The sequence below is a fragment of the Penicilliopsis zonata genome (assembly GCF_001890105.1).
Source record: "Penicilliopsis zonata CBS 506.65 unplaced genomic scaffold ASPZOscaffold_2, whole genome shotgun sequence".
NCBI lineage: Eukaryota > Fungi > Ascomycota > Eurotiomycetes > Eurotiales > Aspergillaceae > Penicilliopsis > Penicilliopsis zonata.
In genome coordinates, this window is record NW_019208912.1 from 1,619,248 (window position 1) to 1,646,828 (window position 27,581).

Here is a 27,581-nt window from a genome sequence, read left to right on the forward strand (position 1 = left end):
GCGTAGAAACGCCGGGACGGCGAGACGCGTCTTTCTTAGGCCGTTTCGAGGAGGAACCGTATTGTTATGGCCCATTGAACCAGTCTTGTACAAAGCTCTCCTCTGGTCTCCTGTAGGCACTGGAGCTATGAGAGCACATTCGACCCTCTATGACTAAAAATAATCTTAGTGCGCACCTCAAATGGCTCTTGAAGCAAGGTCCTTCGCTGTACCCCTCTTTGACGCCTTCTCCCGAAGACAATCGAATCTATCCAGAGCACGAAGGACGACCCACGGCTCTAGATATAACGATTTTAGAAGTGTCTAGTACCGGACCGACTGGTGGTGGAGTGGGAGATTCTCAGGTCGCTACGGATGGAGATGGAACGGAGGTGATATCCGATACGGAGATGGCCAGGCTGTATTTGGCTCCTCAATCAGCATCGAAGCCTCGAATGCTCAGCCGGCAGAATGGCGGGCTTCTAGGGACTCCAAAGACACCAAGCTATCGGGCGCGGACAGAAGCGGTATCTTCACAATCCGCTACTCAGCGATCAGGCGTATCCAAAGGTTAGACAAGACTTTCGTCGTATGTTGTGAATCGGATCGGAGAACACTGGGCTGACTGCTGTGATGATCACGAAAAAATAGAACGGCAGATCTATACCCCTGCTTCTCAAAGCTATCGGTTGCCAAAGAGTACCCCTCAACGCTCTGGACCGCACTTGGCCTGGACGTCGTCATTCGATGATATCGATGCTATTGATCTCACCGGCGACGGCGAACAAGAAACGCCTTCGTCCGATACCCTCGAGGAATTTGGCGAACCCCGCCAATTATGGACTGAAAAGTTGGCCTCTCGTAGGGAGCCTACAGAGAAACGGGGAAAGAAGCGCAAGAGTGATGAATATAGCTCCGACCTCCGATCGCCACGAAAGCAGTCTTCCATTGACCGGTCACCACGAAAGGCTAATAAATCTTCTTATTCTGAGAAAGAGCAAGCAGCAAAAAGTGCAATCGATTCACCAGTCACATTCTCGTCGAAGAAGGATACTTCAATGAACCAAAGCATTCGCGATGCTCAGCGTACTAGATCCATAGAGGTCATTGCGGACTCCGATGATGAAGGGGAATTGTTCGGCGATTGGCCGGAAGAACCTGAAGTCGATGCAATGTCGATCACAGAGGACAAGCTATACCCGGACCTTCCTAAGCAATCTTCTTCGGCTGAATCAGGCTTCTGCCAAAATGTTCAATCTACGAAACCAAATGACAGGTACCAATCTCCTGGTACTCGTGATTCCCTGTCGGTGCAAAGACGCCCTGAAACATCCCCTACTAGGCCACTTCCTGTATCCACAATTCCAAGCTCCAGTGGCTCCCAGACCAAGATCAGCGACACTGCGAGGAAATTCCTTGCTCTTTCGGTTGAATTACTTGATGCAACAATAGCGAGTCTGAAAGAAATACAAGGCAAGAAAGCCATGGTGATGCTAGAGAGTTGCTTCGCCGGCGAGCAACCGCCAGCCGATCTCTTGGAGGAAAACAAGTTGACAAATGCCCGTGTCAAAGCCATTGAGAAGCTACAACAATATAAAGCTGCACATCAAGTCTATACATCAGAGCAAGAAGAGCTTAAGCACGCGGCTCTACAGGCGTTGACTGCGGGGGAAAACGCCACCAAGGAGACTACAAGAATCCAGCGTATCGCGGCTGAGCTCAAGCAGATTGAATCCCAAATGAGCGACCTAATCGAACAAGCTGATGTCTTCAATCTACTCGACGATACCTCGAGCTTACAATCATCCAAACCTCATGGCTTATCAACTGTGCAACCGCCTAGCCACACATTTGGAATGGCTAATGACCCATTTAAACCAATGCGAACTGAAAGCACTACATCTTTCATGCCACCCGTGAAAAGCACCTTCGAGCTTGAATCTTCGAAGAAAGATGCTTTGCGCACAACCAATGTTGCTCCCTTGACCGCTGAACGTAATGTCAGTTCCGCTTATTTCGAGGACGACGATCTCACGTTTCCTGGCGAAGATCTTGGAATCACTCGAACAATGGGATCACCCCCGTTTCGTTGTGTCGATTTCGATGAGTTTGAGATGGATGCTGATGACGAAGAAATGCTTCAAGCTGCGGTCAACCTAGAAGGTGGATATCCACATTTGAATCAATCAACACAACCGTCCAATCGCAAAGTATTCGCAGAAACATCTGGTAATGCGACTCGCACTGCGTTGGTATCAAAGTCTCCGAGCACCAATGCCCTATTCCGCCATCCGTGGTCCATGGATGTTAAGTCTGTATTGAAGGATCGCTTTCATCTACGTGGGTTCCGGCTCAATCAGCTCGAGGCCATTAATGCAACTTTGGGGGGTAAGGACACATTTGTCCTGATGCCTACTGGGGGAGGCAAATCCCTATGTTACCAGCTACCATCTGTCATCACCTCTGGCAACACTAGAGGCGTCACCATCGTGGTCTCACCACTGCTCAGTCTGATGGAAGATCAGGTTATGCACCTCAAACAATTAAAAATCAAGGCTTTTCTTCTCAATGGCGATACCAAGGCGGATGAACGAAAATGGATATCAGATACACTCACGGGCCCAAACGCTGAACAGGAAATTCAACTTCTCTATATCACCCCTGAAATGATCAGCAAGAACCAAAAACTCATTCAAACTATGGAGAAACTTCATCGAAGACGTCGACTCGCACGCATCGTTATTGATGAAGCACACTGCGTTAGTCAGTGGGGCCATGACTTTCGACCTGACTATAAGGAGTTGGGAAATGTGAGGTCTCGATTTTCTGGTGTTCCGGTAATTGCTTTGACCGCCACAGCCACAGAGAATGTGAAGATAGATGTGATTCAAAACCTCCATATGGATGGCTGTGAAGTGTTCACCCAGAGTTTCAATCGACCGAATCTCACCTACGAAATCCGGCAGAAGAAAGGAAGCGATCTTTTGGGGAACATCGCGGCAACTATCACTGGCAACTATAAACGACAGTCAGGCATTATCTACTGCCTGTCGCGCAAACACTGCGAGAAAGTCGCAGAAGACCTTCGAAAAAAGTACAGCATTTCAGCTGCACACTACCATGCCGGGATGCCAGCTACCGATAAAGGTGCTGTTCAAAAGGACTGGCAGTCCGGCAAAACACAAGTCATCGTGGCGACTATTGCTTTTGGAATGGGCATTGATAAGCCAGACGTGCGCTTCGTCATCCACCACACGATCCCAAAGAGCCTTGAAGGCTATTATCAAGAGACTGGCCGTGCAGGCAGAGACGGAAAACGCTCGGGATGCTACCTATATTACAGCTACAAGGATACTGCGGCCCTGAAGCGAATGATCGATGAGGGCGACGGTGATTGGCAACAAAAACAGCGTCAGCGTCAAATGCTACGTAACGTTGTTCAATTCTGTGAAAACAAGACGGACTGTCGACGAGTACAGATCCTTGCGTACTTCAACGAGCACTTCCGCGCAGAGGACTGCAATGAGACTTGCGACAACTGTCAGTCTGATGCCGTGTTCGAGCTTCAAGATTTCTCACGATATATCGCTCCAGCAATCAATATTGTGAAGCACTTTCAAGAAAGAGAGGAAAAGGTCACACTGCTTCAATGTGCAGACATGTTTCGGGGAGGCTCGTCAAGAAAAGTCTCAGAGGAAAATAAGAAGCTGCCATGGTTTGGCGCAGGCTCCGATTTGGATATGGGAGAGACAGAACGAATTTTCTATCGTCTTGTTACCGAAGAAGCCCTGTATGAGTACAATGTGTCCAACAGTCGGAAGTTCACCAACCAATATGTTAAAGTCGGACGCAGGGCGCCTGATTTCCTGGAGGGTCGACGCCTATTAAAGATGCAGGTTCGAATTTCGCCAACAAAAAAGAGGGCTGCCAAACCAGTTTCCAGAGGCCGGGCAGAAGACTTCCCGCAATCGACCAATGTCTCATCACCCGTTCAATCCGCTAATCAACGCCGACTGGCTAAGACAAAACGTCGCAAGGCAGCCGCGGAAGACTCTGACAGTGATGGGTTTGAGCCCTTACGGATTGGCGGTCAACCTTCTCGAATCAGGGAGGCCACTGTCGGCCCTCCGATTACAGACGATGTGAAGCTAAAAGACCTGGACTACCTGCATAAGATGGTCGTCGAGGATTTTGTTTCCCACGCCAAGAACGTTTGTCAAGAAGTAGGTTATATCCATCTCTATCAAGCATGAAAGGCGGCATGCTGACGTGAAAAACAACAGATCATGATGGAAAGGAGCCTCCGTGACCAACCATTTTCTGATAGTATTTTACGCGATATGGCCATTTATTTCCCTAGAAGTAAGATCAACCCAGTGCGCTGCAGAGTATTGACCCGGGCCATGCTAACGCAAGACAGCCAAATCTGAACTATTGGAAATTCCGAACATCGATCCAGACAAAGTTGATAGATACGGCTCCCAGTTCTTGAAACTAATTCGAGATTCCAAAAAACGCTATCTGGAAATGCAAGGAGAAAAGGACGACCACACCAGCGGCATTGTCCCAGATCCCAATCATCATAACGTCTTTAACGTTTCCAGCGACGAAGAGGAGTTCGCCGAAGGTGACGATCTTTTTGTTGACGACAATGCGTCGACTGTTGATGAGAGCAGTAATGACTTCAGAAGCCGATATTTCGATACAGAGTCGATTGAGCCGTCGGGGCATGGTAAGATATCCTTCTTGAAACCACAATATCTAGGAACTTCAACTGACGCCCCATAGTAGGCTCTTACGGGGATGAAACCCAGAGCGGCTCTCGACGTCGAAAATCTGGAGGGTCAAAACGCCCAACAACCAAAAGAGTTCGCCGCAAGGAACCGGGCAGCTCATCCCAGCGGACAAAGCCCTACAAGCCCCGGACCAAGGTTGGGGGTCGGAGCAATGCGGCTGGGTCATCGTCCAGAAAGCCTACTTCCAGTGCTTCCAAAGCGTCGAAATCCGGGATTCAGATGATGCCTGTGTGAGAGTTCAACGCCTTGATATCTAAGGCTTGTTATGCAGAGGAGGACCAAAGGCGTATCATGTTATAATTGTTATTTGTAGAGTGGGGTTGCATTATTGGGAGGCGTTATGGCAGAATAGATATCCATGAGGTTATGATATATCACCAAATGACATGTTCAATCTATTGATGGGGAACATTAGATAATAGGGTCACATTACAGAGTTCATACAATCATTATTCATCCTCCAAGGAACGTCCAAAGTCTATCAATCGTAGCCGCTTCGCGTCGCGAGGATGGAACTGCGCAACCTTTGCTTTGACCAAGAACCTCGAGGCTGCAGAGTCGCGTGTGAGTTCGACATAGCCCGTCCCGGCTTCCAGGAGTTGGTCGAGTAGCTCGTGCATCTCCGCAGCCGCCGCACCTCTCTTGTTCGATATCGTTCGCACTTGCTCCTGGCCTGTCTGTCGACGGACTAGCTCATCGATACGTTGCTGGCCGGCATCATCACCTGGTTGCAGAACTGCTTTCGGCTTCTTGGGCCTTCCATGGTTCGTATATCCGGCTTCGAGCATCGTGTCTGTAATATCTGAGGCATCTCCGACAGATGGACCGCCAAGATCTTCTGCAGCCAGCATCGCAGCAAGGGTGTTGTCGATAAATTTGTCAAGAGAACCCTTCAGGTTCTCGGTCGTCGTTTCTAGCCTTTCGTTCTTCTCACGCTGTTGCCTAATCTCGTTCTGTGCCAACTCCGATGGCGACTTCTCCTGCTCTGCAGACTTCTCCTTGCGAACCCTTTCAATTCTCTCTTTCAGATTAGTCGCGATGAGTCGAGCATCCTGCAGGTTTGCCTCCTCCGCTTTCAGACGCTGGCGATCAGCCGACAGACTCTTTGTAGTCTGGGATACATAGCTCTTGCTCTCTCTGATTAGATGCGTGACTTCGTCGATGGCAATCAACGATGGCAGGGGGGTTCTTGGATTGGGAAGTTCCTTGTCGGACTTGAGGAGTGTGTCGTATGCTTTCTTGGCCCTCCGCGCCTGGGAAATCCGGACCACGCTATCTGTTCTTAGGCTTGCGAAGTTGATTTTGTTTGCCGCACGCAACTGCCATCTTCTATTAGATGAAAAAAATTCCTGCCCATGACTTTTCTTGTCCATACCTTCTTTAATTCGTCTTCCTGGCGCTTCACCCGATTTTGAAGCTCCTTGAGAGTTTCATCCAGTTTATGATTGTAGGCTTCGAGAGCTGACGAACCCAGCGGCTGACGGCCGTACTCTGCATATGCATTATTTCGGCTTTCCGCGAACCGTTGGATCCTGTCCACCGTTTCTTGAGAGATAGCCATTGTTTGTTATAGCTCGACGCGTGAGGGGAAAGGGAACGGTGTTTTGGTGGACAATCCGGCCAAAGAGCGGGGTGGATCTTTGGATGTGCGATTGGCGAGTTCAAGCTCAATATCTAAGCCCCGATCAAGCCCTGGCAATATCAAATAGCCCAGCTATGTCCATTCCTCAGCATCGCGCAAGCAACATCGTTTCGGCATCTCAACGATCTGATATCGCCCATCACGTGCAGAGAGCCGCGCTAGACCGCAACAGGTATAGCACGTGATTCATGGCTCCTCCTTTGCAACATCATCTTTGGCAGCATCCGACCTTCCTTCCTTCTCACCACGACAGGAGCTTCATCTCATCGTTGTCCCTCTTCGCCCTCCTTCTTGCTTTTTGCACTGGTTCTTGTTCTTGAAAGAGCGTCACTCTCTTCCGCCGCTGTTTCCCCCCGCCCACTAACTGCACTTGGTTGTTCCGGGTCCACGGCGACCGGTTGAAGCTGTTGCGTCTCGCGTACTCTGGGAGAGAGAGCTGTCCTTGATCTCAACCTGATCTCTGGGCCGATCTCTAGGTTTCGTTTGGGGTTTTATTCTGCTCTATCACCTCTGCCTCTTGCTTTCCCAAGGCCCCGACCTGTTTTTTTGCTCTCCAACGCGTCAGCTTCCTACACCTGTCCGGTCCTCTACTCCATCAACACTTTTTCTCGAGCAGCCTTCTAGCACAACTTCCCACCAGTGCTGTTCTCTGCCTCTTCCTTTTAACCTACCGTCACCCAGCATTTACTTTCTCCTATCACGGCTCTCCTTGCAAACACCAGTCACATTTTTCCCACTGCACACCAGCCACCTCTTCCAGCCCTCCACAGCACCAGTCCTCCCTCTCCAATCGATCGCCAGCATCAGCAAGTTTTCTTGGGAACTCCTGGTGTACATAATCGATCAAATAAAGCTGAATCAGAAAGAAAAAAGAAAGAAAGAAAGAAACTGTTCTCTGACTCTTCGCCTCTTCTGCGTAAGTCGAGCAAGACCGGATTTGTGATCCAGGATTTGCATTTTATTTTTTTTTGTGAGAAAGAAAACCACACAGTCGTCAATATGTCCGCCTCGCCATCCAATCTCCAGTCAACCAAGCGTCCCCTCGAGGATCCTTCTTCCCCATCGGGTCCGAATGATCAGCCTGAAGCCAAACGTCCGGCGCTGGACAAAGTAGTTCGGAGCGATGATGATAGCAAGATTGCTGAAGCTGAGGCTCATGTGGATGTTAAGAGCGAATTTGGCTCTGAGGTCGCTGCTCATAATGGTGCTAAAGACACACAAGGTGACACCGTCGTTCCTGACGCCCCCAACGGCAAAGCAGCGCATGGCAACGCCCTCGAGACACAACCGATTCAGTCGACTGCTTCCCACGCCGACCGGGCCGGCTCTCAGTCCGACCAGGGCCGTTCTCAACAAGACGAATCCAACTGGATTCATATTCGTGCGGTGATCTCCAGCCAGGAGGCTGCGACCGTAATCGGGAAAGGTGGTGAGAACGTGTCCCAGATTCGTCGTTTGTCGGGGGCCAAGTGCACCGTCAGCGATTATTCTCGTGGCGCTGTAGAACGTATCTTGACCGTCAGCGGCCCCCAGGATGCCGTTGCCAAGGTGAGTGTTAATGATGGACAGACGGTCTCCGAGGAGTGACCGCACCGCTGACTTTCATATCTTACACTAGGCCTTTGGACTGATTATTCGTACCCTTAACAACGAACCCCTCGATTCCCCTTCCACTGCCCAATCCAAAACCTATCCTCTTCGTCTTCTGATCCCCCACATTTTGATCGGATCCATCATCGGCAAAGGTGGTGTGCGAATCCGTGAGATCCAGGAAGCCTCTGGCTCTCGTCTGAACGCCTCGGATGCATGCCTTCCCTTGTCTACCGAGCGGTCGCTCGTCATTCTTGGCGTTGCCGATGCGGTTCACATTGCCACATACTATGTCGCGGTTACTTTGGTTGAGCAGCTCACCGACCGATTTGGAGGCCCCGCTGCGTCGGCCTACGCGACGCGCAGCGGCGGTCCTGCTGGAGCCGTTCCCGGCGGCATGCAGGTGGTTCCCTATGTTCCCCAACCCGCGGGTGGCCAGTATGGGCACCCGGATACCTTCAAACGCCATCACGCCCACCCTAACCGTGCTGCTGCGGGTGCCTACGGCGTCCCATACCTTCATGGGCAACCTACACCGGCGCCCGTCGCTCAGCCGGCGCTTCACTATGGGGGCGGTGCTCCTCACACGCCCTATGCTGGCACTGGACCACACCAGCCTGTCCCGTACGGCGGCGGGCCGCAACCTGCCCAACCTGCCCGAGGCGCTGCCCCAAGTGCCACTCCTGTCGGTGGTGTGATGCCCGGACAACCCATGACGCAGCAGATCTACATCCCCAACGACATGGTCGGTGCGATTATCGGTAAGGGCGGAGCCAAGATCAACGAGATCCGCCATCTCAGCGGCAGTGTGATAAAGATCAACGAGCCCCAGGAGAACAGCAACGAGCGGTTGGTGACGATCACTGGTACACAAGAATGCAACCAGATGGCTCTATACATGTTGTATTCGCGACTTGGTGAGTAATGCTGGATGCAACCCAATAAATCCGCAGTTATCTAACAGTTAGCAGAAAGTGAAAAGCATCGCATCTAAGCTGGCATCTAGCCTGTGTAGCAATAGGACTAGAGCCTCCAATGTGATACTGAAAAAGTCAATCTTATGCAGCAGCTTTTATGTTCTGCCTTTCAATTATTTAATGGATGGGATTTTCGGCTTTCGAATGCATTCTTCTGTTTGTATTTTACCTGACTAGCACACAAATATGCTACTTGTTTGAACCGGTGAAATGGTCTTATTATTGTAAAGATATACCTGAATAGGCACCATCCTAGTCCACCTTCTGGAATCTGACATGCTTCATTCCCAACTCCGGGAGAGGCGGCAGCATCATCTCGCGGATGGGGGCAATCGCCTCCAAGAACCGACTAGTTTCCTTCGCTTCCATGTGTGCCTCGACGCTCTTCCACCCGACAACAAGCAAGAAGAACTCTGCCTCACCGGACGCCGACTCTGCATGCTTCATCCGGCCTGGCCGCTCGACCTGCCCCATCGACCAGGAGACAGGCGCCTTGCATGCCTCGAGCCCCTGAACCACCGCCCCGCGAAACTCAGCCAGATGGCCCATCAGGGTGTGGCGCTCGTCCGCACTCAACGAGCTGGGAAACGCCAGCGCGCACACCTCCGTCACGGGGTTCCAGGTTAACAGGTCTGTCTTGCTCACTGGCGGGTGCAGACTTGTATAGATCGAGATGGCTGCACTCTCTGCTTCGAGCAGGGGGCTGAGTAGACTTGCAGGGCAGGAGCCGCGGGCATCTGCCCAGTCTACGTAATAAGTGTCAGGAACAGTTCTCTAGGGAGTAAAATACTAGATAGATAGATATAATATTGTCAATACCAATCATCCAGATCACGCTGTTCTCGTCTTCATGGGTCCTCCCCCAGGCAGACCCGTTGTAGCCGCTCTGCGCCTTTGTCTGTTCCAGGATGGATAGGAACTCTTTCCCCGCTGCGTTGGAGGGGTCTTCCGGTCGAACGGACGATTTCAGGCGCAGGTAGACGAATTCGGTGACGGACTGAGACATTCTGATGGTTGTGTGTACTGTCAAATGTATTCCCGATTATGGTGGCTATTGGGGGGAATATAAGGGAGTGATGTGCGGATGATGTCAGTTGAGAGTATGCTTCGAGTCCGTTAGTTAACTAGTACGTACTACATAGTATGGGATGAATGGCTCATGGTAATACAGAATTATTATTCTCAATGATACCAACTTGAAAATCGTCAAGTTCAAACCTATGTACAATGCTAGGGCACGTTGCGTTCGTCCAACCGGGTAAAAAAAAACAACATCAAAAACTTGAATGCCACCTACAGATCGTCCACTCCGCGGACCTTGACAGGATTCTTCTCTCCAATTGCCTTCTTCAAATTCGCAACAAGAAGCCTCCGTCGCTGAGTCTTGGCCTTCCAGCGCGCACATTCCTCTTTTCCAACAATGTCGTCGGCGCCTTCGGCGTTGCGCAGTCTGCTCGTTCTAACCGAGCCGTTGACACTGCTTCGGAAAGTGACTGCCTTGGCTGCAGACTCGGGTGTATGGTACGCGCTGACAGGGCCATCCTGCGACCCTCGCGATCCAGGCGTCGTGGGAAAACGGACGACTCCCTTCCTGGGTGTCGTGAAGGGGGACCCCTCGCGGCTAGCAGGTGACGCGGTGACATCCACCCCGAGTTTTCGAAGCTGGGCTTCCAGAACATCAATATCGCTGCTCTTGCTCTCGGCCATGCCCATCATGGTCGAAATGGTGCGTGCAACGGCTTCGACAGTTGGGCGCTGTCGCCGCGGCGCCGCACTTGGGCCCGCGCCATCCGGGCGAGGACTTTCGGCAATTCGGGCACGCAGCAGCGACACTGCCTGTTCGAGATCGGCAAGCTTGGCCAGAGCAGAAGTAGAGGAGGTGCGAAGATCCTGCTGGAGATTCATCTGCTCGGCAGAGAGAGGGGCAGAGAGGATAGCGGCGGGGTTGGTATGCGCGTCCAGCGTCTTGCGGATACTGGCACACTGGCCACGCAGAGTCAAGATCTCCTTGCTCAATATCTCACGGCATTGCTCTAACTTCTCTTCCACGCCTTGGATCCGTTGTTGCTCAAGTGAGCGATCAAGAACGCCGGCAAACTTGTCGAGTTGTTCGATTTCAGGAAGCAGCAACTTCGCATCGAGAATGTCTGCAGGCTGGTCACCCTGAAGGATCTCAACTTGCTTTTCGAAGGAAGGGCCTTCTGTCTTCGCCTGGTACAAAATAAAGGCCGAAAGAGACCGGGAGTTGATTCCCAAAGTATCGACCATCGCGTTGATGTCACGGTACAATCTTTCGATCTGGCCCGGAATACCAGGCTTGCTTGTCGGTCCAGCGTAGTCCTGATGGGGGAGGAAAGGATCCAGCGTCGGAACTGGCTCAAGGGGCCGCGCGAGGTCAGAGCGTAGTCGCTCATCTTCATCGTCATCCGAAAGGGATAGTGCCTCTTCCGCCTCACGCTGATTCTGAGCAGCAATGCGGGCTTCCTTTGCTGCTTGTTCTGCCTTGGCAGTCTCGTCTAGCCCGCCTCTAAATCCACCAGCCCGCATTGCAGATTCAGTAAGGGTGGCTTTCCGAGCTGCAAGAGTACTGCCCGGGGCACCCGGGGCACTGAAAGATCGCTGAGGCTCGTTTCGGAGAAACTCCTTCTTCAAAATGCTAGGTCGAACAGGACTGGGAGATCGTGGAAGTTCGCGTTGTGGCACATCTTTGGGAGCGGGGAAGAACGGTTTGGAAATTTCACCGAACAACGGGCGAGCACCCCTTTGTTGTGTCTGGTTGGTTGTTGAAATCCTATTAAACAGTGAAGGGCTCTTATCTGCCGGACCACCGAAAGAACTCTCTGGAGACGCCTTGAAGCTCTGGAGGGTCTCATCAGCTCCCTCCTCCTCTTCCTCCTCCTCCTCCTCCTCTTCCTCTTCTTCTTCGCCACTCTGCTCCTCTTCAGCGGCTTCGTGAGTGATTTCTTCTCCACTATCAGAAAAGTCTGACTCGTCTGCTTCGTCTTCAGATTCGCCCTCTACAGGGCCATCGGGGACAGGTACTGTTTCCTCTTCGGGCTTGGCTGCCTTCTTCGGTGGGAGGAAATCGGGGGGTAACGGTGCCTCCTCGGCGACTGCTGGAGCTTCCAACTTGTTCGGTGCTCCAAATAAGCTTGAAGGAGCAGCTTTGGTTTCCTTCTGCACAGCAGAGGCAGGCTTCTTGAGGAAATCGGGCGGTAAAGGCGCATCTTCCGCAGAGCTTCGGGACACATTGGATGATGCCGAGGTGTCGCCCGGCCCATAGCTCATCCTGCTGGTCGTATCCGGAGGGAGCGGCGGTTCTGCCATTTTCGGTATCGGTGTACCCTGGTCACTAGGTTCCTCCTTGACTGGCGGGGAAAGAGGGAGCGCAGTCTTATCCGATGCGGGCGACAGAGGCGTTGCAAGCTGAGTAGGGGCAGAAGGTTTTCCGAACAGCGAGAAGGCAGGTTTAGTCGCCTCGATCTGCGGTTTGGCGCCAAAAATCGAGGCCGCAGGTGCAGCTGGAGTAGTGCTGGCCAGAGACGGGGCTCCAAAGACAGATTGTGGTTTAGAGCCGAATGTCGAGAGAGATGAGAACGGCGACGGTGCTGCTGCTGCTGGTGGTGGTTTCGCAGCAGCGGGTTTTTCTTCCACTGACTGAATCGGTTCATCCTCCATGTCGTCCATCGACTCTCCAGAACTAGGCTTACTCGGCGTGGATGAGACCATTTCATCTAGCGAGCCACCCAACGAGAAAAGCCCTGAAGACTTCTCGGGTTTGGGAAGGTCGTTTGCAGCAGAGCCATCACTCTTGAACGTCGAGCCAAGCACAAACCCACTGGATCCCAGACCGAAGGGACTCTTTGTTTCCGTAGGTTTCTGCGGAGTGAATGCGGTATCCATGTCCGTCGAACCAAATGCAGACGTACTGGAGGGTTTTCCAAAGGGGTTTTCCGTGGCTGGTTTGCCAAACGGGGAACCACCGACGGGCTTCGACGACGCCAACCCCGCAAATCCACCGGTGCCTGCGAAAGAACCAAAACCACCCCCGGTAGTAGTAGTAGTAGTAGTAGATCCCGTGGCAAAAGGTAGAGGTTTTGCAGGGGTCGAAGGCTGGCCGAATGCAGGGGCACCAAAACTGGACTTTCCGAACTGCGAGGAAGTGGATTGACCCAAGGCACTCGGCGCGCCGAAGGCAGATCCCGTCTGGGATGGGGAGGCGAAAGACGCACCACCGCCTCCCAGAGCCGAAGGAGCACCAAAAGCTGGAGCACGGCTACCCCCCAGCGCAGAAGGGCTCCCGAATGCAGGCGCGGCGGAAGGTTTGTTGAATGGTGAGGAAGCTCCGAGTGCCGAAGACGACCCAAACGCTGCCGGCTTCCCAAAGGCTGGCTGGCCAAAGGCCGATTGGCCAAATGCGGGTTGATGCGGCTGCGCGGGAGAAGGCTGTTGCTGGACTTGCGCCGCGCCCGGTGGTTGGGGTTGCTGTTGCTGGGCGTTGCCGGAAACTAGGCCTCCATAAGGAATCTTTTGACGGATAGATTCCGGGTAGATGAACCACCAAGACGACAGGATGCCATCATTGTTTAAGAGCAGGAGATTGGGCAGGGGTGTAGAGCTCTCGGTGATGTCTTCGCCTTGGATGGGGGACTCGACCATCTCCGTACTAGACAGGTCGATTCCTAAACCGATCACTGACGTCTCATCGACCGAGTCCTTCAAGGGCAAAGAAGCTCGTTTGGTATCATCATTGACTTCAGTCATGGCGAACTGGTCAACGGCAGCCTTGGCCTGCTCGTCGTCGTACAGGGGTTGATCCGACCGGGTGATAATTCCGACATCCGTGGAGGCCGTAGACGAGACCAACAGGACATCCTTCAGATGGGGTTTAAAATCTCTCATTCGCGCGATGAACTGGTAAGCGGGGGCACGTTTGACGCCGAATGGAGTGCACAACTCGGGTAGTTTCTGGAACAAGAATGGAGCCTGTTTGCGCCTGGTGACGATGTAGTATGAGGATGAAGGGGTATTGCCCATATCATCCTCCGCCGCATTAGGCGTATAGACCATCAGAAAGATGTCGTTTTCCAGCCAGGAGATAGAAGAGACTACTGGCAGTCAGTAAACGACGCACGTGCATACATGACGATGAGCAAGACTCTACTTACCATGACAGTCGCCCTCCAAGTCTAACGGGCGCGGGATTGAAGCCTTCAGTGCACCATCCGGGGTCATCTGAGCCGCAGTGGCATCAGCCAGGCCGGCGACTAGCTGTTTGCCCTTGTTGCTCCACGCAACACTGCTCACACCGGTCCTGAGCACAGGCCCGCTGGGTCCGGTCATGAGGCTCTGGGTCTTTAGATCGGCAACGAGTAATTCGCCATTGTTGGTGACCATGGCTACACACGAGGAGAGCGCCTCCTCTGACGGGGCAGGATTGGGGACGAGGGCCCGGAGCGAAGCACCGTTGGTTGAGATCTGGATCGCTGGCTGTGCGTTGCCCTGGAGGAGGCTGTCCGTCTGGAAGACGGACAACTGCGCGCCATTCTCCGTCGCGAGAACCAGTGCACTATCACCGGAACCAAATGCCACATGTGTTGGACGCGCCGGCAGCGGGATCGTGGCCTGCGGCTGGAATGGCTTCGTCTTGACCTTGTCCTCTCCCGTCGGGGCCGAGATGGCCTTTCTTACCGACTCCGACGTGGCAACAACCAGAGACTCCGGACCCGCGCCAACTATCAGACCTCTCGACGGGGCGACCGCGAACAGCGAGCATGTAGGGGCAGGGAGAGCGTCGGCGGGCCAGGGGGTTGGAAGGAGCTGGACGTTACAGTCACTAGACACACCCTTAAAACCGACTTCCTAGAAGCACAAACAGGCAATTAGACACGATCTGCAAATCCCAACAAGCCACACAAGCCCACTCACGTTGGTTAACAGCTCAGGCAGCTCAGGGCCCATCTCAGCAGCAGCGTTGCCTCCCGCGGGGGCGGCCGCACCGAAGCTAAACGCCATCCTGAGGGAGTCGAAATCGGCGGAAACTGAACGAGCGTGATGGCCTAGAGAACGACAGGGCTTGCAAGCATTGAGCGAGGGCGGACTAGGCGGCACAACAGAAAAGGAGCGGCGCTGGAGTGCTGGAGGACTCCGGTGGAAGAGCTGCCAGGTGCGCGCAAAAATCTTGGGACCACCTCCCTTTGGAGGCGAAATCAGAGGGCGAGGGCGAGGAGGCCAGACAACACCTCTCTCTCTCTCTCTCTCTCTATCAGACACAGTAGTATCGGGTAAGCGAATAGCAAGCCCTGACGCTGGAATGGAGGACTGTGGCAACGAGAGCTGTTTCTTTTCTCTCCCAGCCTGATAAATAATGATGATCTTCGACGCGGGCGGTGACACGAGGTGGATGCCTTGGTGCCCGTCGGCTCAGGCAGCGAGAGCTAGGCTGCGGAGCTTCGTCACTCTCTCTTTTGGCTTCACTCTGGCTCCAACCCCGACCACAGCTCAGCTCTTTGTTCATCCTACCTTTGCTTTTATTTGTCTCTGTTGAATCAAGGATCAATCACCCGCCGTCTATTATCTCAAACAGATCCGCCATGCCTGGCTTCGATTTCTCTAATTACAACCGCAACGCGGCCCTTCACGCCAAGGGTGTGCCTCTGCCCAAGGCGACCAGCACTGGAACTACGATTGTGGGATGCATCTATGACAATGGCGTGGTGGTATGATTTTATTTTGTATCCAGTCTTGTTTTTTTCGATTCTGGCGGCAAGCTGACGGATGAACAGATCGCAGCAGATACCAGGGCGACTAGCGGGCCGATTGTGGCGGACAAGGTAGGCCGGTCTTTGAGCCTACCAAAGAATACTATAAAAAATAGGAATACTGATTGAGATGTGGCTAGAACTGCGAGAAATTACACTTCATTGCTCCTCAGATCTGGTGTGCCGGAGCCGGAACTGCGGCGGATACTGAGTTTACGACGGCGCTGATCTCCTCGAACATTGAGCTGCACTCGCTATCGACGGGCCGGAGCCCACGCGTGATCACTTGCATGACGATGCTGAAGCAGCACCTGTTCCGGTACCAAGGACACATTGGAGCATACCTGGTGGTGGCGGGCGTGGACCCGACGGGGGTGGGCCTGTACACGGTGCACGCGCACGGCTCGACGGACAAGCTGCCGTACGTGACCATGGGCTCGGGCTCGCTGGCGGCCATGTCGGTGTTTGAGTCGATGTGGAAGCCCAACCTGGACCGTCAGGGCGCGGTGGACCTGTGTGCCGAGGCCATTTTGGCCGGTATCTTCAACGACCTGGGCTCCGGCAGCAACGTGGACGTCTGCGTGATCGAGAAGGAAAAGCCCACGCAGCTGCTGCGCAACTACATCAAGCCCAACGATCGTGGGCAGAAAGAGCGCAACTACCGTTTCCCCAAGGGAAGCACGGCCTATCTCAACCAGAAGATCATCTCCAAGGAGGACATGCGCAAGTATGTCACGATCGAGGAGCTTTCGGGGGACAAGGACCTGGCTGCCGTGGAGAAGATGGAGGTGGATACTTAGGAGGCTTCGGGTGTCTACACAATCTGAAACGATAAGACTGAAACAATAAGACTCATGCTATCACTGTAGTCTGTTCCAACTTGGTTGCTTCCGAGGCTATACGGAGTGTATAGTATCAATGATGACAGTAGGATATTAAATATTCAACTGTTGGTAGTTCCTCATCCTTGTTAGAACAGGACTACCTACTTTATACTAATAATTCGGTTTATCTATAAATTATTAGGTAGTTGATGTATCTGATATATATTACATCACACTAGACCAACAGTAACAGATCCTGGCTATTCGTTACTCGACAACAGCATCGTGTAAATCTATTTCACTCTCTATTCTCGTACATGCTAATCAAAGACCCCATGTTCTCCAGTCATTCTTCGTTCCGTTGCCCAGGTCTCTTCCACAGGTACTCAACATACCACTATTAGCTCTCTCAGGAAGACAACCAACCTTTTGACGTGATCTCCCGAAGACAATTTCGAGACATGGCATTTCGTTCTCCATCTACACTGCAGACACCAGGCGTCAACTGAAGCAGATCTACCTAGGTAGAGTACTAACTAATATATAATCTTCAACGCCTCGAACAGCCAACTCTCAAGAGCGCAAAATCCGCGGCTTCTGCCATCTATCTACAGGCATCGACAACAGACAAGACACTACACAAGAGGCTGCACGGCAGAAACGATCCTGTTACGAGTGCCACGTTGGAGAAGAGGCAGCGAGGGAGACAGCGAGGGAGACTCTGATGAAAGTACGTAGTAATACAGTACTATGTAACTAACTACACATACTGACATCATCTCCGATAACCACATCTCCCTACTTATTCTTGTCTTATTCTCCACTACTCTACACTACTCTGCACCACTCTGCACTACTATCGAAATGGCCTTCAACCCTCCTGCCATGGCTACACCCTCGCGGTGTGTTGCCGACTTTTCCCTGAAGCCAGTAAGGAGCAAGAGAGTCTTTCTCCTGTCTTGTTTGTTCCACGCTAATCAGTACGACATAGATAGGCACCCAGCCCTCGTACTCCCAGCAAATTGCCCAGGTGCAGGATCTCCTCCGCGGATCCGGGCTGAAGTCCTACATGCATGCCACGGGGACTACTATTGGTGCTTCCCTCCCCCTGCCCCTGAAATAGACAGAGCATACGGAGTATTGCCATACTGCATATATCTGTGTATTCATACTGACAATACAGAGGGAACATGGGACCAAGTGGTGCAGTGGATCGGGTTTGCGCATACGCTGATTCATCAGACCGGGGTTTCCAGGATCGAGACGGACGTGAGGATCATCACGAGGTAAGGCAGGACTGCTTGGCGATATCTGGATTGCTGACTTGGCAGGACTGACAAGGTGCAACCGATGGAAGGATATGTTGCTTCTGTAGAGAGGATTCTGTCTGCTTAAGAGGGAGATCATCTAAGAGCAGACTCGTATGTATCTGTACCAGATGCTCGGTGCGGAATTGGTTTCCTCCAGGGGTAGGATACTTCAACACTACTGTAGTAAGTTTGCTATGTGTCATCTTAAGACCGGTGAGATGAGATTCACCCGGGTGAAGCTAAATTAGTCATGTCATGGATGTCTACTCTAAACTACAACCTAGTTCCTACATAGACTACTAGTTAAGTACCTACTACTCCATATATAGTAGATACTATGTAGTAAATCCTACTAGACAACCTATACAACACATTTTCATCGATCAATAGGTATAATCTACTGTCTGCCCCACCTATTGACTGGCTGGAACTTAATTCCTGCAGGCGTATGCGAGTCCTCCTTCAGTAGTTACCAGTACTAAAGAATAGGTGTAGGTTCAGGAGAGTTCATATTGATACTTGCTCAACTTAAATTGGTACTAGTATATTATATTCATACTGTATATAGAGTATAGGTAGGTAGTCAAGTACCTCAGCATAACTAGTAATCCTAGTAATCCTAGTAATCCTAGTATCCTAGTATCCTAGTATCCTAGTACCTACTACTTAGTAAGGTACCTATGTACACGTATTCTATACCAGGTCGTACCGTCTGTATTATTCCAACGCAGTGGTACCGTGCAGGGGCCAAGTGGTCGCGCCAATGAGGCCTACAGGGGTCGCTCCGTCCCGGGAATATGGCTCTCCCGGTATGAGCAGCAGTAGGTAACTAGGTAATTAACAGGTACTACTTCGTACTCGGAGTCGCTCCGTACCCGGCTAGTCTAGGTACATACCTATATGGGAGACATAGTAGCTACGTAGTATATACGGATTACCTGTTCACTGGTAAATTGTTATTGCCTGCAGATCCACTTACTATGACAGCTGTCACTTTCCTAGGACAGTAGAGACAGATACTGGTAGTCAGTAACTGCCAGGTAACTACCTAGGTAACTACTTGGTACTAGGTCAGACCATAACAACGGGAGTTTCATCCCCTCATCCCCCTCGGAGGATTTCCACGGATCCAACATTTGTGAGTTTGGAACTTGCAAGATTACTATTTTGCGTAACTTCTCCATTACCCAAACCCCTGGGGGCTCCACCTGTGCTGCATTGGCGTCTGGATCAAAAGCTGGTCCGTCTGCTTCCGGCTTTTCCTGCAGGCTTCTCCTAGAGCGTTTTAACGTCGCAGCAGGATTAGGTTGACTAACCTATGGAGTAGTTATAGTTATAGTTAGTTACCTAGGTACTACTAGGTAGGCACTAGGCTAGGTACTATACTAGGCACACTAGCTACGGAGTTCTCCGTAGTAGTAAGTAATACTAAGTATGTGTCTCCGACTTGCGAGTACTCGGTACCAAGTGTCTAGAGAAGCAGGTCTAGACTAGTTAAATCCTAGTCCACTGCTCCAGTTACCTGGTACCTAGTATCTACCAGAGATATTTGTGCTGTCTGTACCATACATACTGTCAGAGTGTATGGCGGGTAGTGGGGAGCTCCACTCCTTCCCGATACCGACATAACAGGTATGTAGTACTGTACAATGAGTCGCATTTGTGAAGATAAACAATACTTTCTAGCTATTATTCTTATAATTATGTAGTGAATACTATTCAAGTAGAGAGTATTACTTACTAGAATGATCTTATATTATTCTTTAAAGATATTGGGATTGATTATAGCTGCTAAAATCAAGAACAGCTGCTATATAAAGGTGACAGCCAGTAGACAAAACTACATAGTACGCTCCCAGTAGTCCGGTTCAAGTGTTGACTGGCATCAATGTGTATGGAGCAGTCCCAGCATTCTGGGACAATATTTAATAATAGCTACTAGGGAGACTGTTTTACCGCAGTTCTTGCAGCCAGCTACTTGTAGTCTGTACCTGTCTGTACTCCTTTCTTTCTATTACAGTATGTCCGTATCAGTAATCAGTACACAGTACATGTAGCGTACTAGTTTGATACTTTGAAATACCTGGTACTAGTACATACTGTAATACCCGTCCATGGTTCAGTGTGGTAACTTGAAGCCTTCCCGCGCCAAACACAAACTCAATCCAGCCTGTCGGGCCCGACTTGCTTAACCCAAGAGATCCAGAATGAATCCATCTGACCCGGACAGATTGCAGTTCCCCTCTCTGGGATGCTCCTACATATACCCTCCATTCGTACTAGGTCTATTCACTAGGTAGTTAACTGGCTACGTTGAGTACTAACTAGTTACTACTACTACCACCACCACCACCATCACTACTACTGGGTCAGCCAACTCATCACCAAACTCCCCCTACCATCTTCTACCATCTTCCTCGCCGGTTGATTTTTTTTTACTGTTCAATTCTTGCCCTCCTTGGAGAAAAATCACTTTTCTCATCATACTCATTTTTTCATTTTTTCATTTCTTATTTTTTTTTATTCCCTCGCAAAGTGGTCTGCGTCTTCCTGCTCGCCAACGGGTTGACTTTTCCTTCCGTCTTCTTCCCCCACCATCCACCCTCAATCTCATCCTTGGATTCTCCAGCAGACTCATGACAGAGGCATCAGATGTAAGTTATCGAGATTCTATTGTGGTTCACGAGTTGTTCGACTTGCTCATGCTGAGTCCAGGAATCAAGTCACGCCTAGTAAGTGTACCTGCTCTCAACAGATCCCTATTTTTCTCCTTTTCTCTTTTTCTCTTTTTCTCTTTTCCCTCCTTTTTCTCTCTCTCTTTGCATCTGGTTTGGAAAATACTTCAGTTAGTCGTTAAGATGGCTCATTGGTGCTAGCTACAGTGACACCCAGTCGTTGACTGCTAGTGTAACGGATTATCCTATTGAAAATGGCAGGCGATATCACAAATACCACGAGGGCTGTAAGTCATCCATACCACTCCCTCCACATTCACTCGCTCTACTATTCTCAGCTGACGGTGTTGATCTAGCGTACATCTACCCCAATGACGAGCGAGAGATAGATCGGCTGGACCTGCAGCATCATCTGTTCAAAATGGCCCACGGCGATAACCTGTATTTTGCTCCCCTGCAGGATCCCCGGCGGATCCTTGACATCGGGACAGGGTCAGGCATCTGGCCGATTGAAATGGGTAGGAAGTCCTGACAGATTTTTTCTTTCTTCGTGTGGAAAAAAGGGGAACCACAGAACTGACGAAAATAGCGGCCTCCTTTCCCGACGCCGAGATCATCGGCACCGACCTGTCGCCCGTCCAGCCGACCGAAGTCCCCGAGAATGTGCATTTCCTCGTCGACGACGCCATGGAGGAGGACTGGCTGTGGGACGAGGGCCACTTCGACTATATCCACGCGACGCACATGTCCGGCTCACTCACCTCCTTCAAGGACCTCTTCCGCAAGGCCTTCCACCACCTCAAACCAGGCGGCTACCTGGAATGCCATGAGCTCGACCCCATCCCCAAATGTGACGACGGCACCATGCCGCCCGAGAACCCGGACGGCTTCAGCGAATACCCTCTCATCGACTGGGTCGACCTGAGCATCCGCTCCGGTCAGATCTCCGACCCCCCGCGCCAGGTTCGCGTCGCCCACCGGCTCGCCCGCTGGATGCGCGAGGTCGGCTTCGTCGACGTCCAGCAGCGCGTCACCCGTATCCCCATGAACGAATGGCCGCCCGACCCGCACGAGCAGCAGGTCGGCGGCTGGGCTTGTGCAAACTGGCTCGAGGCCCTCTCCGGCTGGTCCTACAAACCCTTTATGGCTCTCGGCTGGTCAAAGTCCGAGATCGAGGTTTTCCTCGTCAGCGTCCGCAAGTGCATCCAGAATACCTCCATCCACAGCTACACCGAGCTCTACGCCGTCACGGGCCGTAAACCTGCCCCTGGAGAAACAACGGACTCATGACAAGACTCACAACACTGGCCCTCCCTTTTCTACTTCCTCCTTTCTCCTGGGAATCATTCTCGGGGTTTCCTCTTTCCTCTTTTTCTTTTTTTTACTGTCCTTTAGCCACAGCATGAGATACCACCATGGAGACTAAAAGCATGTATTCGGGCTCTGGCGTGTCGGTTTCATTTTTTCCCCACTATCCTGGCTACCCCGTCTTATATAGCCAATAACCAGTATTTATTATTCTGAAGAATTGAAGACTTTTTTTAGAGAGTTGTTTAGAGTTGTTAGTAGGTAGTTAGTTACTGTCCAGTCAGCGTTGGTATTAGTAATCACCACCCGAAAATCAGCAGCCAGCAAATAATACCTCACCTTTTAACCTCATTATTCGTTTCTCCCCTCTCAATCGGATTCGACTCTCCCAATTGATGCCAGGAGATGTATCTCCGAGCACGGCACGCCCTGCCCTCGACAGCATGTGGCCCCGTTCCAACGCATGCGTACGAGTACATCATCTCCGATGAGCTGTTGTCTCTCGCCTTCTCCCGCTTCGTCGGTCGCGGTCGTCCCGGTCGAGCGTTTCCCTTCCACCACCACCACTGTCAACAGCAGAGACGGTATGAGAGTCGGGTTCCGGGCCCGTTGGAGGCCAGGAGACGGTTGGCTAAGAGACGGAATACGGCGTTGGCTGCTGCGGGGGGTGGTGTCGGCGAGATGCCGGATATCGCGTCGCTGTTTGGCCGGTATGGGACAGAGCATGCTGCGCTATCGCGGGGGAAGGAGTCGACAGATCATGGTAAGAAGGGGGATTTTTTTTTCTCTTTTCCTCTTTGCCTGACTCTCTCTCAATACGTGTGGCTAATTTTAAAGGCTGGTTTTCTCCGATCTACAAGGGTGGTTCTGGGGGTGGTGAATTCGTGGACTTGCAAGACGCAGATTCAGACGCTGTACACGCCAACGCCAGCCTAGACTCGCTCGAGAAAAATCGCCCCCCCGAAAAGCTCCCCTTCGAAAGGCTTCTGCGCAATTATATCAAGGATGAAGACTGGACGTTCAAAGATATGAGGGGCATCCTCCGCCGGCTACGGATCGATCTCCGGCAGGATCCTCGGTACAGCCGGCTGATTCTCACGGAGATGCTGCCCTCCGCAGTGCGAAACTTCCAGGTCGCTCTCAAGGTGGCTGCCTTCCTCGGCGACCCGTCGTTGAATACGCCTGGGTCTGGCAACTTCGTCGCCCTCATCGACCACCTGGCCGATCTTCCCTCCACATCGCACGCGCGGGGGAAGCTGTTCCAGGCGGTCACCAGTGCTCTGAAAGTTGGCCTTATTCCTGTCGAGGAGATCCATTACATCGTTGAGACGCTCCCGCGCATCCCGCACACAGATCGCGTCCCATCGCACAAGGAGCTGCGAAGCACCGTGCGTCGGTTACGAGATATGTGGCATGCCATCGGCTCTTGCGAGGTCCTGAGTCATAAGGACCTCAGCCCTTCGACTGTCGAGACCTGGCTTGCTCAGCTGACGGCGATGCTGCCTTATGACCAGGCCATGCTATTGATCGGAGACATCACTACGGGATATCCTGGTCTCAATGCCGCAGGGTCCTCCTGGGTGTCTGCGTTGGTTATACAATGGCTCGACCTGGCGGCCAAGTCGGACATGAACGACACAGTCATCAGAGCTATCCAAGAGCTTCTGAAGCATGAAAACGCGGATGTCACGGCAGGCCATTTGATTTCCACGACCGAACAACTCGCCCGCTCAGACCATAGCGGCGAATATAAACGACGACTGCTGGACGTCTGGCAGAACGTCATTGCCCAGATGCCACACACTCCAGATCTTTTCCTTTCGCCGCTTTGGAAGAACGTGCCTGCCGTTGAAGGCCTCTCGCTGCAGCACCAGATCACCTTGCGGTTGTGGGTTCTTCAAAGCTTCAGCGACCACCGTCCCACCTTTGTCATGTCCGATCTGTTGCACCTCTTCGTATCGACCATCGACAACGACAAGGCACACCACACAGACCTGTTCACCTTCCTGTTACGGGCGACCCGCGACCTCGGCCTCCCGGGCAACGGCCTGCTTGCTCTGTCCGTCGACCTGATGGACCTCCTGGAGCGCGGCACGACCTCGGACCACGCGCGGGACGTGATGCGCCGGCTCGAATCCCAGGCAGCCTCCTTCTCCGAGGTGTTCATGGACCTGCACGCGTACAACGCCACCCGCGCGTTCCTGTTCGGCAGCTTCGACGCCACCGTGTGCCAGATGGACGTGACCAGCCCGGACTTCATCGAACAGAGCGTCCGCCTCGCCCAAACGGGCTCCTCCACCGACGTCTGGACCCTCATCCGCGTCCTCCGCTCCCATACCCCGCTCAAGCTCGCCCTCTACCGTTCCTGGATCCCCCTCCCTCACCCCGACGATATGGCCCTCGTCCGCTATCACCCTCCCTTTCCCGCTCCAGGCGAGCACCCACTCTCCCAAGGCTGGTCCGTCCCAGACCCACACCGCGGCCTCGAGCTCATCCACGCTTTGGCCGTCTCCTTCGCTACCTCGCCTCACCTTAGCCCCTGCCGCGCCTTCTTCCTCCTCCACCAGCTCTACCGATACCTCGTCGACCACGGCGCCCCGCTCAGGCTCGTCTTCGTCCGCTCCCTCTACCACGCGGCTGTCGTGAGGTACCGTCGTGCCGGTTTGCCAGTTGCCCTGGCTCGTCTTCGCTGGGTGTATACCATCGTCGCTCAAGTCGAGGGCAAGGATATCACCATGGCGCTGAAAGAGGGGCTCATGTTGAAACCCCGTGATGCATAGTTTCTACACAGTATATAACCTGAATATAATGCACTCACATACTACATTTATATCCGAAACTACGAGCCTGGATAAGTACAATATCTAGTAGATGCAGTAACTACTCTGTATTACATAGAGTATCGTCAGTGAATAAATAGGATGGTTAATCTACTCCTTATGTACATAACTAAGTTACATGAATACTGTGGTTACATCATATGATATCCCAGCGCCAGGAACGGATTACCCCTATCATCTGCAAATTACGCCGTGTGTACTCCGTAGTAATTCCCACAGGATCTCTCTCTGTCAGAAGCCACCGAGTTGATGAAACACCCCGGCTCAACGAAGCGCCAAGGCCTGCCATTCCGGGAAAAGAATCCAGATGCCAAATGGCTGGGCACTAATAATAACAGTCTCCATATGGCATCGTCATTGACCCTCAAGCCTCGAGCCCTGAGCGACAAACCACCGATGGCTGAATCTGCACGGGATCAGCGGTCATTTCTCGCAAGCTGCAAGCGACCCGGCGATTTGGGTTCATCTCCCACCAGGGTCGGAAAATAGTTATACTTATCACCATCCGCATCTGACATCTCACTACAAATCGAACCAATGTGGTTGGTTTCCAGTATCCAACAGGCCGTTCCTGCGAACGCTATCGCAACCGCTTCCCCACCACCTAATGTCTGTGCGCCAGGAGGAAGAGGACAAACCACACCGCTGATTCACCGACGGGTTGGTAACTCGTACCAACCTTTTGGAAAGAACCATGTGAGAGTATTGGTTATATTTTTTCTTTCCATCAAAAACGAGGCTCTCCATCGGCTAGTGGCTATAGCACGAGGGGAGGCGCCTGTCATTTTCTGCACTGGGAAGGTTTCTGCACACGATGACAGCCTGCAGGCAAGAATACCGTCTAACCCCTGATCGGCGGGCTGTCAGCGAGGCTAAAGTGCACCACAGTGGGGAAATGAACCGTCCCGACTTCCTGGAATGGCAATTTGAACCGTCGATGATCAAAAGCCTCCTCTTTGGCTCGAAAAAAGGATGGTTCAATCCAGACTCTTTATAGCCCGCTCCGTCTTTCCTCTCATAAACGGCTAGGGAAGCCGATAAATGAGGGACTGCCCAGTTCTCACTGTTCCCTAAAGTGGCAAGGAGGCATGAAGGAATGCCGGCGGTCATCTATCCACCTGACCCAGAAAACTTGAAAAACAGTGCGCTAGGGAATCGGAAATACTCATAATGGACCCCCCCGTGCCTCGTATATGAAGGTACTCAAACCCGGAATTCTGTTCGCCGTAAAACTAGGGTTTGGAAAGAACGCTGCTGCCTTTGGGATTGCTTCCCTGTTCTGCCACATTTTCAAGCCCGTCAGATCATCAGACATGAAGTGAACAAACGATGCGGATAGACTACTCTTCTTCTTACCGATGACCGACTCTTCAGGCGATGGCATAAGCCAGGATAAAGGCCCTACCATCCTCAGCATAATCTGGGTCTTGACAGCCATTTCTTCCGTCTTCGTCCTCGCCAGATTGTTTGTCCGAATCTATGTCTTGCAAAAAACAGGATTGGATGATATCTTGATCAGCGCGTCGATGGTGTGACTATGAAGCCCCTTTCAAATTGCATCTCTCCTTATGGCATGGGAACTGACGATCTCTTCATGACTAGATCATCGAGTACATATATGCCTCGATTGTAACTGTCTCAATCCATGCCGGGTACGGAAGACATGCCTCGACCCTTGAACCACATGAGCTGGAACGGGCCAAGTTCTTCAACGCTGTGGCGTTTGCACCTGGAATCTTGTCATTCTGTTTACCCAAGTTAGCGGTCGTGGCACTCCTCGTCCGAATCATGAATCCTAGTCGATCACAGCGCATCTTCATGTGGACCCTAGTGTGTGGAACTGGGCTGGCGGCACTTTGCTGCGTGGTGATCCTATTTGCACAGTGTCACCCTACCAGGGCCTTGTGGGTGGATGGTATCCAGGGCGCAAAGTGCTGGAACGCGTCTATCCTGGTGGAATACTCGATTGCGGTAGGATGTGAGGCGCCGGGTTTCCCATCTTCGAGTATTGCCATGACTAACAGTCTTTTGACACAGGCCTTTCGGCAGCCGTGGACCTATACCTTGCGATCTATCCTATTCTGATCTTAGTAAAACTCCACATGCACCGAAAAAAGAAGATCGGACTCAGCATCGCTATGGGCCTTGGGGTATTGTAAGTTCATCCTTGTGGCCCCGAAAAGGTACAAACACCTTTCTCACGACCTCGACAGTGCCTGTGTTATGGCCATTGTGAAATGTTCACGGCTGCCATCCCTGTACAACCGTTCGGATACTACCTGTGAGAATACTCCGGTTCCTCACACGTTCGAATAGAAAGGCTTATTAACATCTTCCTCCAGATGCAAGCGCTGATGTCTTTATCTGGACCGAGTAAGAATACCCTGTTCTTTTTTCTAGAGGTTGAGTGTGTTTTAATGAGTCATGTTAGTATCGAGTCGAATACTATCATCATCGCAGCGTGTATTCCCACCCTTGCGCCATTGATCGAACTACTTCTCGGCAAGCGAGCCCTTGGCAGCACCGATCCGTACACACCGGTCTCCAACGAGAGAAGTAACCGAAACGGCTCTAATAAAAAGGATGGATCGAAAGTCGAGTTGTCCAGTCGGCTGAAGAACCGAAAGGATAGCCTAGGCGACGATGAAGCGACACTGACTATCCAGAGACAGGACGACGTGATTGTCCAGTATGAGCAGAGACATAATCTGTCAAGAGAGGCATGGTAACGGCTTCAGCATTCCCTATATTATAATAGTAATGTTAATAATGTTAGTTATGTTAATAATAACGATTCTTAACCTAGATAGTACTATGCCTGGTAGTACGTACCTCACTCGACCCCTGCTGTATCGACACTTTGAAGAGGAGTCGAAATA

The 27,581-nt window shown here is 51.9% G+C and overlaps 10 protein-coding genes across 10 annotated transcripts; 7 read left to right on the plus strand and 3 right to left on the minus strand.

Annotated features, from left to right (window-relative positions):
- Positions 1–149: 149 nt before the first annotated feature.
- On the plus strand, positions 150–5,009 carry ASPZODRAFT_58591 (hypothetical protein; the record flags this gene model as incomplete). The annotated part of the gene is made up of 5 exons (XM_022728780.1): positions 150–549; positions 631–4,202; positions 4,263–4,341; positions 4,400–4,711; positions 4,771–5,009. The coding sequence occupies 5 exons, from the start codon at positions 150–152 to the stop codon at positions 5,007–5,009; spliced, it is 4,602 nt and encodes a 1,533-aa protein (XP_022584677.1).
- A 215-nt stretch (positions 5,010–5,224) lies between these two features.
- ASPZODRAFT_139486 (hypothetical protein) lies at positions 5,225–6,336 on the minus strand (the record flags this gene model as incomplete). The annotated part of the gene is made up of 2 exons (XM_022724557.1): positions 5,225–6,094; positions 6,151–6,336. 2 exons carry the CDS (start codon positions 6,334–6,336, stop codon positions 5,225–5,227), a joined length of 1,056 nt encoding a protein of 351 aa, XP_022584678.1.
- Positions 6,337–7,416: 1,080 nt separating this feature from the next.
- Positions 7,417–8,932, plus strand: ASPZODRAFT_139487 (hypothetical protein; the record flags this gene model as incomplete). The annotated part of the gene is made up of 2 exons (XM_022724558.1): positions 7,417–7,965; positions 8,036–8,932. 2 exons carry the CDS (start codon positions 7,417–7,419, stop codon positions 8,930–8,932), a joined length of 1,446 nt encoding a protein of 481 aa, XP_022584679.1.
- A 259-nt stretch (positions 8,933–9,191) lies between these two features.
- ASPZODRAFT_90063 (hypothetical protein) lies at positions 9,192–10,061 on the minus strand. Its single transcript, XM_022730384.1, has 2 exons — positions 9,804–10,061; positions 9,192–9,730 (listed from the first exon to the last, which is right to left on the minus strand). The coding sequence occupies exons 1-2, from the start codon at positions 9,988–9,990 to the stop codon at positions 9,237–9,239; spliced, it is 681 nt and encodes a 226-aa protein (XP_022584680.1). The 5' UTR covers positions 9,991–10,061; the 3' UTR covers positions 9,192–9,236.
- A 77-nt stretch (positions 10,062–10,138) lies between these two features.
- Positions 10,139–15,304, minus strand: ASPZODRAFT_128785 (hypothetical protein). Its single transcript, XM_022722112.1, has 3 exons — positions 14,913–15,304; positions 14,153–14,846; positions 10,139–14,092 (listed from the first exon to the last, which is right to left on the minus strand). Exons 1-3 carry the CDS (start codon positions 14,997–14,999, stop codon positions 10,278–10,280), a joined length of 4,596 nt encoding a protein of 1,531 aa, XP_022584681.1. The 5' UTR covers positions 15,000–15,304; the 3' UTR covers positions 10,139–10,277.
- A 247-nt stretch (positions 15,305–15,551) lies between these two features.
- ASPZODRAFT_128786 (hypothetical protein) lies at positions 15,552–16,581 on the plus strand. The gene is made up of 3 exons (XM_022722113.1): positions 15,552–15,703; positions 15,770–15,817; positions 15,886–16,581. Exons 1-3 carry the CDS (start codon positions 15,578–15,580, stop codon positions 16,543–16,545), a joined length of 834 nt encoding a protein of 277 aa, XP_022584682.1. The 5' UTR covers positions 15,552–15,577; the 3' UTR covers positions 16,546–16,581.
- Positions 16,582–17,402: 821 nt separating this feature from the next.
- Positions 17,403–18,177, plus strand: ASPZODRAFT_128789 (hypothetical protein). Its single transcript, XM_022722114.1, has 4 exons — positions 17,403–17,499; positions 17,561–17,663; positions 17,753–17,855; positions 17,901–18,177. The coding sequence occupies exons 1-4, from the start codon at positions 17,434–17,436 to the stop codon at positions 17,962–17,964; spliced, it is 336 nt and encodes a 111-aa protein (XP_022584683.1). The 5' UTR covers positions 17,403–17,433; the 3' UTR covers positions 17,965–18,177.
- A 2,233-nt stretch (positions 18,178–20,410) lies between these two features.
- Positions 20,411–22,103, plus strand: ASPZODRAFT_128791 (hypothetical protein). The gene is made up of 5 exons (XM_022722115.1): positions 20,411–20,533; positions 20,595–20,611; positions 20,762–20,841; positions 20,911–21,072; positions 21,144–22,103. Exons 1-5 carry the CDS (start codon positions 20,516–20,518, stop codon positions 21,842–21,844), a joined length of 978 nt encoding a protein of 325 aa, XP_022584684.1. The 5' UTR covers positions 20,411–20,515; the 3' UTR covers positions 21,845–22,103.
- A 407-nt stretch (positions 22,104–22,510) lies between these two features.
- Positions 22,511–24,752, plus strand: ASPZODRAFT_128792 (hypothetical protein). Its single transcript, XM_022722116.1, has 2 exons — positions 22,511–22,625; positions 22,700–24,752. The coding sequence occupies exons 1-2, from the start codon at positions 22,544–22,546 to the stop codon at positions 24,640–24,642; spliced, it is 2,025 nt and encodes a 674-aa protein (XP_022584685.1). The 5' UTR covers positions 22,511–22,543; the 3' UTR covers positions 24,643–24,752.
- Positions 24,753–26,060: 1,308 nt separating this feature from the next.
- Positions 26,061–27,431, plus strand: ASPZODRAFT_13265 (hypothetical protein; the record flags this gene model as incomplete). Its single annotated transcript, XM_022723078.1, has 6 exons — positions 26,061–26,231; positions 26,305–26,680; positions 26,740–26,857; positions 26,916–26,983; positions 27,045–27,075; positions 27,134–27,431. 6 exons carry the CDS (start codon positions 26,061–26,063, stop codon positions 27,429–27,431), a joined length of 1,062 nt encoding a protein of 353 aa, XP_022584686.1.
- Positions 27,432–27,581: the final 150 nt, after the last annotated feature.

Bases quoted from the DNA above. Each gene is read 5' to 3' on its own strand.
- ASPZODRAFT_90063 (XM_022730384.1), bottom strand. From the start codon at position 9,990: ATGTCTCAGTCCGTCACCGAATTCGTCTACCTGCGCCTGAAATCGTCC. The intron at 9,731-9,803 runs GTATTGACAATA...CTTATTACGTAG, and splicing joins CAGCGTGATCTGGATGATTG to ACTGGGCAGATGCCCGCGGC.
- ASPZODRAFT_128785 (XM_022722112.1), bottom strand. From the start codon at position 14,999: ATGGCGTTTAGCTTCGGTGCGGCCGCCCCCGCGGGAGGCAACGCTGCT. The intron at 14,847-14,912 runs GTGAGTGGGCTT...TTGTGCTTCTAG, and splicing joins TGCCTGAGCTGTTAACCAAC to GAAGTCGGTTTTAAGGGTGT. The intron at 14,093-14,152 runs GTAAGTAGAGTC...GACTGCCAGTAG, and splicing joins CTTGGAGGGCGACTGTCATG to TCTCTTCTATCTCCTGGCTG.
- ASPZODRAFT_128786 (XM_022722113.1), top strand. From the start codon at position 15,578: ATGCCTGGCTTCGATTTCTCTAATTACAACCGCAACGCGGCCCTTCAC. The intron at 15,704-15,769 runs GTATGATTTTAT...ACGGATGAACAG, and splicing joins TCTATGACAATGGCGTGGTG to ATCGCAGCAGATACCAGGGC. The intron at 15,818-15,885 runs GTAGGCCGGTCT...AGATGTGGCTAG, and splicing joins GGCCGATTGTGGCGGACAAG to AACTGCGAGAAATTACACTT.
- ASPZODRAFT_128789 (XM_022722114.1), top strand. From the start codon at position 17,434: ATGGCCTTCAACCCTCCTGCCATGGCTACACCCTCGCGGTGTGTTGCC. The intron at 17,500-17,560 runs GTAAGGAGCAAG...AGTACGACATAG, and splicing joins CCGACTTTTCCCTGAAGCCA to ATAGGCACCCAGCCCTCGTA. The intron at 17,856-17,900 runs GTAAGGCAGGAC...CTGACTTGGCAG, and splicing joins GACGTGAGGATCATCACGAG to GACTGACAAGGTGCAACCGA.
- ASPZODRAFT_128791 (XM_022722115.1), top strand. The intron at 20,842-20,910 runs GTAAGTCATCCA...GTGTTGATCTAG, and splicing joins TCACAAATACCACGAGGGCT to CGTACATCTACCCCAATGAC. The intron at 21,073-21,143 runs GTAGGAAGTCCT...TGACGAAAATAG, and splicing joins CATCTGGCCGATTGAAATGG to CGGCCTCCTTTCCCGACGCC.
- ASPZODRAFT_128792 (XM_022722116.1), top strand. From the start codon at position 22,544: ATGCCGGATATCGCGTCGCTGTTTGGCCGGTATGGGACAGAGCATGCT. The intron at 22,626-22,699 runs GTAAGAAGGGGG...CTAATTTTAAAG, and splicing joins GAAGGAGTCGACAGATCATG to GCTGGTTTTCTCCGATCTAC.